The sequence below is a fragment of the Carcharhinus amblyrhynchos genome, chromosome 23 (assembly GCF_965287045.1).
Source record: "Carcharhinus amblyrhynchos chromosome 23, sCarAmb.v2.hapA, whole genome shotgun sequence".
Lineage (NCBI taxonomy): Eukaryota > Metazoa > Chordata > Chondrichthyes > Carcharhiniformes > Carcharhinidae > Carcharhinus > Carcharhinus amblyrhynchos.
Window position 1 is genome coordinate 4,399,102 of NC_137346.1, and position 12,548 is coordinate 4,411,649.

The window sequence follows — 12,548 nt, forward strand, 5'->3', positions numbered from 1 at the left end:
AAAGTTGGACAGGCTAGACTTGTATCTACTGGAGTTTAGAAGAATAAGAGGTGACTTGATTTAAACATATAAAATCCTGAGGCACCTTGACAGGGTGGATGTGATGTTTCCTCTTGTGGGAGACTGGGGAGGGGAGCGATTCTCTGATCCCGTTGTGCTGATTTTTTAATGCAGTGGGCTGAGAGATTTAGGTGGTGCCCGATCTGTGGGATCTGCACTGGGCATTCAGCCCTGAGCATTGTTCCCAGTGCCAGATTTCTGGCGCTGTCAGCTCTGTGCCAGAAATTGGCATAATTTATGTAAATTGGAATTTAAATGTCATTTAAATATAATTAGCAGGTTTGGGACTGAAATGCCTGCACTTGCTAGCATCCCCCCCGCCCTGGTCAGAAGTATTTCACTCCAGCTGAGTTTACACTAGCTCCCCACTCTCAGGGAGCTGGCAGCTTGACCATGCTGGAATGAAAGGTGGGGGGGGGGTCCCCTGGGCATTAGCACTTTGGCAGTGCCAGCTTGGGCTCCCAGTACTGCCCAAGGGGCAAAGTGCCAATGTGTATGGAGCTCCTTGGCAGTGCCTATTGGGCATGGGGTAGTGCCAAGGGGGCCTGTCATATTGGGGGCACAGCCTGATGGACGGGGCTGTGGGAGTGGGGGCTCCCGCTGCCACTCTGCACTTTGAGCAGAATTACAGAGAGAGAGGTCAGCGATCAGGAATGCCTGCAGGGGGGAATTGCCACTGCGGGGGGAGGGGAAGTTGATACTGTGGGGGGGGGAGCTGGCAGTGTGGCAGGGGGGTGTGAGATTGGGGCTGTGGGGTGAGGCAGGTGGTGGGGTTGAAGCTGGGCTTAGCACGCTTGTGAGGGCAGCGATTGGGCCGTGGGAGCTCGGAGGGCCAGCGATGTGGGGGTTGTGGGGCTGGCCAGCAATGGGAGGCCAGCAGACAGCGGCCACTGCACATGCACCAACCTCGGCACTGACAGATGAGCGAATGTGCAGTGGCTCGCTCAGCGCTATGCAGCTGGCCAGTCCTGTGGGAATAAGCCCTACCCACAAATTTTTTTATGTGATTCGCATGTGAAGTTCTTCTCTGAACTCCCATTGTAAAAACCAGTGTGAATTACTCCAGTTTTCACACACATTCAATATTTAGAATCTTTTTGGGAGAATCGCCCCCCCAGGGGGTCACCCATTTAAATGGAGATGAGATTAAACTTTGTCACTGAAGAGGATTGTGAGTCTTTGGAATTTTGTTCCTCAAAAGGTGGGGAAAGCAGGGTCTTTGAGTATTTTTAAGGCAGAGTGGATAGATTCTTGGGAAGCAGTATGGCGATAGTTGTTGAGGTTAGGCGGGATGCAGATTTGAGGTTACTATCAGACCAGTCACGATCTTATTAAATGGCAGAGCCAGTTTGTGAGGCTGAATAGCCTATTCCTGCTCCTTGTTTTGTATGCAATCTATCTCGTCAGCATATATTTTGTAGATTAGCCTCCATACTGGAGTCACCAAGCCAATGCTAAGCCTTTTGATTTGATTTGATTTGATTTATTATTGCCACATGTATTAATATAGAGTGAAAAGTATTGTTTCTTGCATGCTATACAAAGCATACTGTTCATTGAGAACGAAATGACAGCGTGCAGAATGTGGTGTTACAGTCATAGCTAGGATGTAGAGAAAGATCAATCTAATGCGAGGTAGGTCCATTCAAAAGTCTGATAGCAGCAGGGAAGAAGCTGTTCTTGAGTCAGTTGGTACGCGACCTCAGACTTTTGTATTTTTTTCCCAAAGGAAGAAGGTGGAAGAGGGAATGTCCGGGGTGCATGGGGTCTTTAATAAATGCTGGCTGCTTTGGGAAGCATAGACAGAGTCAGTGGATGGGAGGCTGGTTTGCGTGATGGATTGAGCTACGTTCACAACCTTTTCCAGTTCCTGTGCCATTTAGACGTGGCATCCCCAACCCACCCCTCCCAGCTGAAGGGTATCCTAGATAACCAGAAATGGATGTTCCTCTCATTCATACATGACTGCACACAAACTCAGCCTCCAGGTACACGACACTTGTAAGCAGTTGTAAATGTGTGTGTGCTAATTTCTGACTGGCTTAATTTTGGTGTGTTGGCGTTTTAATGAGCAAGCATCATGTGCTCCTGTATGGAAAAGGGCTTCATGCCACCGCTGGGAAACTGATGTTTGGCCTCCTATCACATGAGGTTGCCCCGCCAGCCAAGCTTTCTGCTGCTGGCAAGCCTGGAAGATTCTTTTGGAATTAAAATACTCAAAGCACTATGAATAGATGCCAGTGAAAATCCAATTACCCTTGATGACACATAACAAGAATTCAGAAGGGTAAAAGGAACAGAAGGTGCTAGGTTTTTGAAACAAAAACCTTCCTTGGGCCAGACCCCTAACCCAAACAAGATTTAATTATAATTATGCTTTGTACAAGAGGCTGATGAGAAACTCAAACTTGAACAGAGAATTGCTGTTGCAGGCCTGCCAGCTGTAGCAGTTGAAAGATCAGCAAGAGTAAGAACGTATGTTTATTTTTTTTGCTGAACAACATCGTAATGAAATGCTTGTAGTGTTTCATTTGCCCGGAGATGTTATAAAGCTAGAAAATGATTTTATTTAATGAATGCTCTGAAACCACCGGTTGAGTTTTCAAAGTCTCTGACAGCATTCCAGAAACTTAATAGCTCCAAAGGTGGACGAATATTTGTAAAATACTGCAGATGCTGGAATGTGAAATAAAGACAGAAGATGTTAGAAAGAGTCAAGCGATCTGACAACATCCATGGAGAGAGAAATAGTGTTAACCTTTCAAGTCTGTATGACTTCTTCAGCTGAAACATTAATTCTATTTCTCTCTCCACTGGTTCTGCCACGAGTGCTGACTCTTTCCAGCATTTTCTGCTTTTATTTGTATGACCGTACCTTGTATGTTGTAAAACTCTTAAAATGGAGTCAACCTTTCCTGGAAGAACTATCAAAAGACACTCACCTTTGAGGAATGTGAATGACTGCATCTCCTGATCCATTCAGTGTACATGTTACAGAGAAGGAGGTGCTGGAAGTTTTAAAGCTCATCAAAGTAGATAACTCCCCAGGTTCCAATGAAGTATATCCCAGGACATTGTGGGAGGCTAGGGAGGAAATTGCAGGTCCTCTAGCTGAGCTATTTGAATCATCGATAGTCACGGGTGAGGTGCCTGAAGATTGGAGAGTGGCAAATGTTGTGCCTTTGTTTAAAAAGGGTTGCAGGGAAAAGCCTGGAAACTACAGCCCAGTGAGCCTTACGTCTGTGGTGGGTAAATTGTTGGAAGGTATTTTGAGAGACAGGATTCACAGGCATTTAGAGACGCAAGGATTGATTAGGGACAGTCAGCATGGCTTTGTGAGTGGAAAATCATGTCTCGCAAATTTAATTGAGTTTTTTGAAGGAGTAACCAAAAAGGTAGATGAGGGCAGTGCAGTTGATGTTGTCTACAAGGCCTTTGACAAGGTACTGCATGGTAGGTTGTTGCATAAGGTTTAATCTCATGGGATCCAGGGTGAGGTATCTAAATGGATACAAAATTGGCTTCTTGACAGAAACCAGACGGTGGTTGTCGAGAATTGTTTTTCAAACTGGAGGCCTGTGACCAGTGATGTGCCTCAGGGATCAGTGCTAGGTCCATTGTTATTTGTCATTTACATTAACAATTTGGATGAGAATATCAGAGGCATGGTTAATAAGTTTGCAGATGACACTAAGATAGATGGCGTAGTGGTCAGTGAAGAAAGTTATCTCCAATTGCAATGGATGCGCTAGTGGGCTGACGAATGGCAGATGGAGTTTAATTTAGACAAATGTGAGGTGATGCATTTTGGTAGATTGAACCAGGGCAGGGCTTACTCAGTTAATGGTAGGGTGTTGGGAAGAGTTACAGAACAAAGAGATCTAGGGATACATGTGCATTGCTCCTTGAAAGTGGAGTCACAGGAGGACAGAGTGGTGAAGAAGGCATTTGGCATGCTCGGTATCATCGGTCAGAACATTGAGTACAGGAGTTGGAATGTCTTGTTGAAGTTGTACAAGACATTGGTATGGCCACACTTGGAATACTGTGTGCAATTCTGGTCACTCTATTATAGAAAGGATATTATTAAGAAAGAGTGCAGAAAAGATTTACTAGAATGCTACCAGGACTTGATGGTTTGAGTTATAAGGAGAGGCCGTATAGACTGGGACTTCTTTCTCTGTAGCGTTGCAAGTTGAGGGGTGATTTTATAGAGGTCTATAAAATAATGAGGGGCACAGATCAGCTGGGTAGTCAATATCTTTTCCCAAAGGTAGGGGAGTCTAAAACTTGAGGGCGTAGGTTTAAGGTGAGAGAAGAGAGATACAGAAGGGTCCAAAGGGGCAATTTATTTCACACAGAGGATACTGAGTGACTGGAACAAGCTGCCAGAGGTAGTAGTAGAAGCGGGTACAATTTTGTCTTTTAAAAAGCATTTAGATAGCTACATGGGTACAATGGGTATAGAGGGATATGTGCCAAATGCAGGCAATTGGGATTTGTTTAGGAGTTTAAAAAAAGGGCTGCATTGACAAGTTGGGCCAAAGGGCCTATTTCCATGCTGTAAACCTCTATGAGTCTATGACTCATTCATAAAACATTCAGGCAACACCCAGGTATTCACCTGGGTGAGGGGACAAACCATGAGATGTAATCACTTTGAACTACGGGCTCTGGCTGAGAAAGGAAATCGCCCAGCCAAAATCTAATAATTTCTACACCATGGACCTGGAATCACTTGCTATGACCATGTTTGGGTAACTGATTTGCCAATGACAGTGAATCACGTGATAAGCCAGGTAACCCATCACCCCTCTTGTTTAAGATATTGCTTTTCTCCAGGCCACAAAACAGAAGGAGAAATGCCAAAGAACAAAACTCTTGAATGGATACACACTGTCTCTCCATCCAGCCTGTAAACTCAAGCCCTGCCTGTTCCTTGACCATGATTTGGGGATGCTGGCATTGGACTGGGGTAAACACAGTAAGAAGCCTCACAACACCAGGTTGAAGTCCAACCAGTTTATTTGATAGTAAACCCACTAGCTTTTGGTGTTTGCCCCTTTGTCAGGTGAGTGGAGAGTTCTGGTCTCAAACAGAGCATATAAACCGCACATACAGTTTATAGAATACTGATTAGATTGCGAGTCAGTTAGCTGTAAAGATTCGCATTCTAATCAGTATTCTGTAAACTGTATGTGCGTTTGATATGCTCTGTTTGAGACCAGAACTCTACACTCACCTGACGAAGAGGCAAACCCCGAAAGCTTGTGGGTTTACTATCAAATAAACTGGTTGGACTTTAACCTGGTGTTGTGAGACTTCTTACTGTGTTGTTTGACCACCCATTCACTGCAGGCAGTGTTTAAGACACTGGGGAGGCGATGGGATAGTGGTATTAACGTAAGACTATTAATCCAGAAACTCAGTTAATGTTCTAAGGACCCGGATTTTAATCCCGCTATGGTAGATGGTGCAATTTGAATTCAATAAAAACAATCTGGAATTAAAATCTATTGGTGACCATGAAACCATTGTTGATTGTCGGAAAAACCCATCTGGTTCGCTAATCTTCTTTAGGGAAGGAAATCTGCTGTCCTTACCTGGACTAGCCTGTATGTGACTCCAGAGCCACAACAATGTGGTTGACTCTTAATTGCCCTCGGGCAACTAAGGATGGACCAGCCTGCGATGCTCATGTCCTATGAATGAATAAAAAAAAGAATCAACGCAGATGTAAGTAAAGTAAATATTATGCACTTTTCTTTTTAAAACAAAACTTGTCAATGTGTGTATTTTACAGTCACAGCGCATAAACAGTTAAACAAGCACTGAATCAACAAGCATATCCTTCGAAATAAACAGTTGCAGTCAAAAGGGGGGAGCCAGTCTACCCCTCCTCATGTTCTCATAATTTAAGTTTGATAATAAGGCTGAGGGTAATTTAGTCTCTGCTTTTTTGATTTGATTTGATTTATTATTGTCGTATGTATTAACATACAGTGAAAAGGATTGTTTCTCGCGTGCTATACAAACAAAGCATACTGTTCATTGAGAACTAAACGAGAGAGTGCAAAATGTAGTGTTACAATCATATCTAGGGTGTAGAGAAAGATCAACTTAATGCAAGGTAAGTCCATTCAAAAGTCTGACAGCAGCAGGAAGAAGCTGTTCTTGCGTTGGTTGGTACTTGGCCTCAGATTTTTGTATCTTTTTCCCGACGGAAGAAGATGGAAGACAGAATGTCCGGGGTGCTTGAGATCCTTAATTATGGTGGCTGCTTTGCTGAGGCAGTGGCAAGTGTAGACAAAGGCTGGTTTGCATGATGGATTGGGCTGCATTCACGACCTTTTGTGGTCTTGGGCAGAGCAGGATCCATACTAAGCTGTGAAACAACCAGAAAGAATGCTTTCTATGGTGCATCTGTAAAAGTTGGTGAGAATTGCTGCTGAGGTGCCAAACTTTCTTAGTCTTTAAACCAGTTCAGCATGTTTATGTGTTACTTCCTTTGTTTCTCTTTGTCACCAGACCGCCCTATTGCTGCGTGGATCTCTACTCCCTTCGAAGTGGTGAAATGGTCAAGTCTATCCAGTTCAAAACTCCCATCTATGAGCTGCATTGCAACAAAAGGTAAGGAGAGATCTGAAACGTGCTATGGGATGTTATGAGTGAGAAATCTTTTCATTCTTCTTTGACATTCAGGCTAAACCTTAAGAGATGATACAGCTAATGACTTTATAATGGCATGTTTTTTCCTTTCTTAAACCATTTTTGAATGGTTTTCAAAATATTTATCTGCGGTTTTTCTGTTTTAAACATAATGTCATTAAAAATGTTAATACTAGGATGCGTTTTGGTGGGGCCAATAAATGTCAGTGGGGCTTTTGCATTTACATTATAAAACTGCACCGTATATCTAATGCATGATTCTATCATTGTTGCCTGTGGTTTGAAATATAAGCTGCTTGATTTAACTTCTTCATGAGCAGTTGCGACTGACCTTTTCTTGAACCTTCCGAATTGCTGATGGAATCTTTGGGTTAGAAGTTCAGTGATGCTGCATCTGGTTTTCAGGCACAAAATGGGCACCAATGCATCCACAATGGTAGTCAGGGCATTAGTGCTGGTTATGCTCCGGAGTTACATGGTAACTCCAGAGCATAACCATTTTGGTAAAGGCAAAAAGAAGCGTCCAGCAAATATGCCTGAAACAGGCTTTTTACATATACAATTGGGTGCCCTGACATTTTGTTTCCAAATTGGGCTCTCTTGATTGCCCTTATCCTCAGCCGTGACTGAGTTGTTTGTACTCTTTGCCTCTGTCTCAGAAGGCCGAAGATTCAACTCCAGCTCAAAAGACTTGAATTTAAAGATCTCGGCAGATATTCAAGTGCAATACTGAGGGAGGGTTGCACTGTCTTTCAGATCTCTTCGAATCTTGTAAGGATAAAGAAGAGGGTCCACTGTGATGCATGTACAAACACAGGCATCAAGCGTAATTAGAGAGGTACAGGGAGACCTAGCTGCAGAGCAAAAGCGCAAAACATTTCTTTCACTGCGAAAGTAGCAAAAGAGACCAGTCACTGAAGAGGTGAGAACCCTAAAAGGTGGAAATCAGAGGGTTTGAAAGCACATGAGTATGACCTATTCAAAATGGTTAACATCTATTCATAAGGGAACAAGTGAACTCATGCCCTACCTAAAATACATATGGCATAAGAACATAAGAAATAGGAGCAGGAGTAGGCCATCTAGCCCTTCGAGCCTGCCCCGCCATTCAATAAGATCATGGCTGATCTGTCGCTGCTCAGTTCCACTTTCCCGCCCTCTCCCCATAACCTTTAATCCCCTCTCTTATCAAAAACCCATCAACCCGCGTCTTAAAAATATTTAGCGAGGCAGCCTCCACCACTTCAACGGGCAGAGAATTCCAGAGATTCACCACCCTTTGAGTGAAGAAGTTCCTCCTCAACTCCGTTCTAAACCGCCCCCCTTTTATCTTGAGGCTGTGCCCCCTAGTCCTACTGTCTTTTTTGAGCAGGAAGAGTCTCTCCACCTCTATCCTATCCATCCCATTCATCATCTTATACGTCTCAATGATATCTCCCCTCATTCTTCTAAACTCTAATGAGTACAAGCCCAGTTTATTCAGCCTCTCCTCATAGCTCAACCCCCTCAACTCCGGTATCAGCCTAGTAAACCTCCTCTGCACTCCCTCCAAGGCTAAAATATCTTTGCGCAGGTGCGGCGCCCAAAACTGCACACAGTACTCCAGCTGCGGCCTCACCAATGCCCTATACAGCTGCAGCAAGACCTCCCTACTTTTATATTCAATCCCCCTCGCTATGAAGGCCAGCATCCCATTTGCCTTCCTGACCACCTGCTGCACCTGCAAGCTGGGTTTTTGCGACTCATGCACAAGGACCCCGAGGTCCCTCTGCACCGTCGCCTGCTGCAGTTTTTCGCCCCGTAAGTAATAGTCCTTCCTACCATTCTTCCTACCAAAGTGGACCACCTCACACTTGCCAACATTAAATTCCATTTGCCATTTCCTGGCCCATTCGCCCAGCCTATCTAGATCATGATACATGAGTTTGAAGGCATGATACATGAGATTGAAGTCAAGTTGAAAGTACTCAAAGCAAGTAAACATGCAAAACATGGGATTTATCCTGGGCTAACTAGTGGGATTTGCAAAACATTTTGAAAGATTATCATGAGGATTGATAGAGATGGGTGGAATAATAAACAAGCAAATGTACTCAGAAAGTTCAAATGTTAGAAAACTAAAAAAAATCAGAGACATATTTTTGCATAAATGGTGTTGAAATGGCCAGTGAAGAAATTGAGGGGGGGAGGTCTAGGAATCTGAATAATCTTTACAGCCAACCAATGTAGAGCAACCATGAACAACGGCAATAGAATGCTATTCCACATTGTTGAATCATCGGAGTGTGTGTGAAAAGAAAGTGATGAACAAAGAATAAGTTTCAGCAGCAATCCAGCAGAATTTTATTGTCTGTGGTATGTTAATTCTGCACTTCATTAGGTGTCTTTGTTAAAAGTTTTCCCCTACCATTTAAAACTCCCTTTCCCCAATTCTAAATGAGTTAAAACTTGCTAAAGTTAATTTCCATAGATGGTGACAGTTCTCCTCTGTACCTTGTTTGTGTCCATTCTTCATGTGTTAGCCAAGTTAATGAATGTTGGCAAGCTATTTCCCCACAGGGAAATTACTGCTGAGCCAGGTAGTTTCTACATCCAACACCTACACATGCACATTTTCCAACAGTTTGACATACTGTTGAAAACAAAAGTGTATATTTTTAACAATCCCTTGATTTAATCTGGGAACAAAAGGTCGATGACTGTGTATCACATCATTTCCATATTTATAAGATGTTAAGGTACTTTTTTTGAAATCATTTTAGTTTAGGCTTATATAAAGAACATAGTCTTTAAACTGCTTCTACCACTTGGTGTCACTAAAACTGTGCTCTTTTCCACGTTGTGTTGCCAAGCTACAATTCCCATATTTAATAGAATAAAAGGCAATGTGAAGTGTAACATTTACAGACTTAGCCCTGGAATTCTGATACTGCAGCTAGCAGAGCAGATTGCGCTGATTCCCTACTCACGCAGGGTCAGCCGACAAGCAGCGCAGGCTGGAAATTTTGCAAGAAGATAGTTCAGGGCTTTGTTTTCCAGGATAGTGGGAAAGTGATGTTGGTCACTGGTGCTTCAGTTCCAAAGTTTACTACTAAGTTACATCTGTCACGTCAGACTTCCTGACCTAACTGATCTCATCCTCTTTGAAGAACAAGCGTTATTAACAGTTTCTATACAATAGTTAATGGATCTCTTTATCCATGGTTATTACCGGTTGTTACACTTCAAATATTCATGGCTGGCATAATTATGTCATGTGTTCCCTTGCGCGGAGCACTTTTCCAATCAGAAGACAAACTATGCATTACTGTCACAGCAATTCAAAGCTACCTGTATACATTAGGAAACCTGTTAGCCTACGTGTTGTGATCTCCATATTGGTTGTAACAGTTCAAAAGAAATTCAAACTCCCAGTTATTTACTAAAGGAACATTGCCGCAAAATTTCATATTTTAAACAAAAATCTTTACTGCATGAGAGGTAAACAAAACAAACACTATTAAAGTAACACTATATTTTGTAGTTACCTTAGTTTTAAATCCCATTCTACTTTTTACTTCCAACCAAAAGTTCCCTTGTACATTTCAAATTCTTGAGAGTTCATTCATGTCTCCTGGAACCAAATCAAGATGTGCCACAGCTTTCTGTAATTCACTTTAATTATCCTCATTTTTCCAGCTATACTCTGAGGTACGAGATTTCTTGGGATCTTTCTAATGAAACTTGCCAAGGCGACCATTTAGCTCACTTTCTAGACCTCACAAAATGGGCTCCTTAGCTGAAGCAAGGGCCTCTTATTCCAATGCAGTGATTAAAAATAAGAAACATCCTTGATTCCTGGATCTCTGCTCTTGGTCCCACAGTTGCTTTTCAGCTCTTCGCAGATGGTCTAACTGCTTATTTCAAAGTTACGCCTAAGCTGAGTGCCTGATTCTGTGAGAAAACGCTGAGATAAAAACCCATAACAAAAGAGTACACCTTTCTAACATATTTCCATTGCAATGTGGCATACCTGGGATGTTCCTAACAGAAATGCAAGTTAGCTGTCTTTTATCTTCAAAACAATCTTTTTAATTTTGTGACCCACAGGAATAATTCATATCCCCTTTTGGCGATAACAGCCATTTTTTGGTTCCATTGAGAGACCTACTATTTACAAGCTGCCTTTGGAACTCTTTGATCTGTGTATTACATGAATAACTTGAACGCCTTATGGAGATAATTGTAAACATCCCTTCAGAGCAGGGTCACCCATTGTTTAGGGTTTTCCCACTTCTAACCCTGACTATATTAAAATAAATGCAAGCCATCTTTGTTTGGCAAATTCTCAACCAGGTGTTTCCATTTATCTTGTGTTTAAAAATTTAATTTCCCAAAAACTAAAGGTTATGCTTCTAAACCATTTGAATTATATAATAAAAGTCACAACACAAGGATGTTTGATTGCTAATCCTTAACTCCCCAAGATATCAAATTTGCATCTGTTCAGATGTCCAACTACCTTTGTGCCCGATCCCTTGAAAGGGATTCTTGTCAGTATCCACATTCCATAATCACAATTTATCCAGACCTGTAATTGCATCCAGTGTGTCACAGAATCTTGCACATCTATCATTGCGACCTTAATAGACTTCCACTAGCACTTAATTCTCCCATTTCATTGATTTCAAAATTATCATCCACATTTATGAAACATTGGAACTTATGCCATACAATCCCTGCAATGCTCTCCAATCCTATGTTCCAACTGTAACCCCCCATTCTTCCGAGTCTCAGTTACTATGGGAAGCGTGCTGTTGGCACACAGTGCAAATTGTGGTGTGGTGAGTACCATTCTTATATCTGAGTCAGAAGGTGGTAAATTCACGTCTTACCCCAAAAACCTTGGCGCATAATCTAGGCTGACACACCAGTGCAGTTGTTGAAGTACTGTGCTGTACTGTCGTGGTACTATTTTTCAGCCGAGATGCTAAATGAGGGCCTCTTCTGCCATCTCAGATGGACATAAAATATCTCATGACACTATTTTAAAAGAGTTCTACTTTACCCCACGTCTAAACTGGTGTCCAGGTCAGGAGCACTTAAAAATGAAGCAGTTTCTCTTTGTGGAACCTTGCAGTGTACAAACCAGGTGCTGTGTTTACTGACATTACAGCAGTGAATGCACTTCAAAAGCCACTTTGGAATATCCATAAGTCGTGATAGGCACTATATAATTGTGAACTTTTCTTTCTTGAATATCTTTCCTGTTAAACGGTTGAAAAAAGTAATTGTTGAGTATATATTAAGCACTTAATATGCTTTATGTTCATCTTGACTTCTGGTGCTGTTCATATCTTTTGGAGCTCCCATTTCTTCTCTGATAGTTACATACTGTGTTAGAAGGATGTCTTGCAGTTGTGTAAATTATCTGGCATGTGTCAGTTTTCAGATTTTTCTTTGCCTCTCCCTTTCTGCATATTCCATTATTCATCCATTTATTCCAATTGCCTTTCTCCGAGTAGAATATGAAAAAGTTTGATTTCTCTGGTTCACTTTGGATTGTTTGATCACCCATTTGGAGTTTTGCTTGTTTATTTGCGCACCCTAATCCTGCAAATGTGTTTTATCTTCATCCACAATAGCATGTCTTTAATGAGATTCCATTTACCACAGGTAAAGATAAATTGAATATTTAAACTGTACCCGCAGTCAATTTGTTAAGATGCTCCTGAATTCTTTTGGAGTTTGTCTTTTTAAGACATTATATTTGGATACGCAACCTCATTGTATTCAGTTACTTCAGATATTTGAAGTCTCATAACACCAGGTTAAAGTCC

At 42.1% G+C, this 12,548-nt stretch overlaps 1 protein-coding gene and 1 long non-coding RNA gene across 5 annotated transcripts in view; one reads left to right on the plus strand and one right to left on the minus strand.

The window, feature by feature from the left end:
* Positions 1 to 12,548, plus strand: part of bcas3 (BCAS3 microtubule associated cell migration factor) — an 891,691-nt gene that overhangs the window by 156,466 nt on the left and 722,677 nt on the right. For all 4 annotated transcript variants that reach the window (XM_080210581.1, XM_080210584.1, XM_080210583.1 and 1 more), the window contains exon 8: positions 6,589 to 6,690. In XM_080210581.1, coding sequence (XP_080066707.1) covers positions 6,589 to 6,690 — 102 coding nt within the window. The remainder of the gene's footprint in view (positions 1 to 6,588; positions 6,691 to 12,548) is intronic.
* LOC145357332 (uncharacterized) overlaps positions 1 to 12,548 on the minus strand; it is a 76,950-nt gene that overhangs the window by 24,796 nt on the left and 39,606 nt on the right. Inside the window, exon 3 of the long non-coding RNA XR_013889284.1 lies at positions 5,664 to 5,762. This is a non-coding gene — a long non-coding RNA (uncharacterized LOC145357332). The remainder of the gene's footprint in view (positions 1 to 5,663; positions 5,763 to 12,548) is intronic.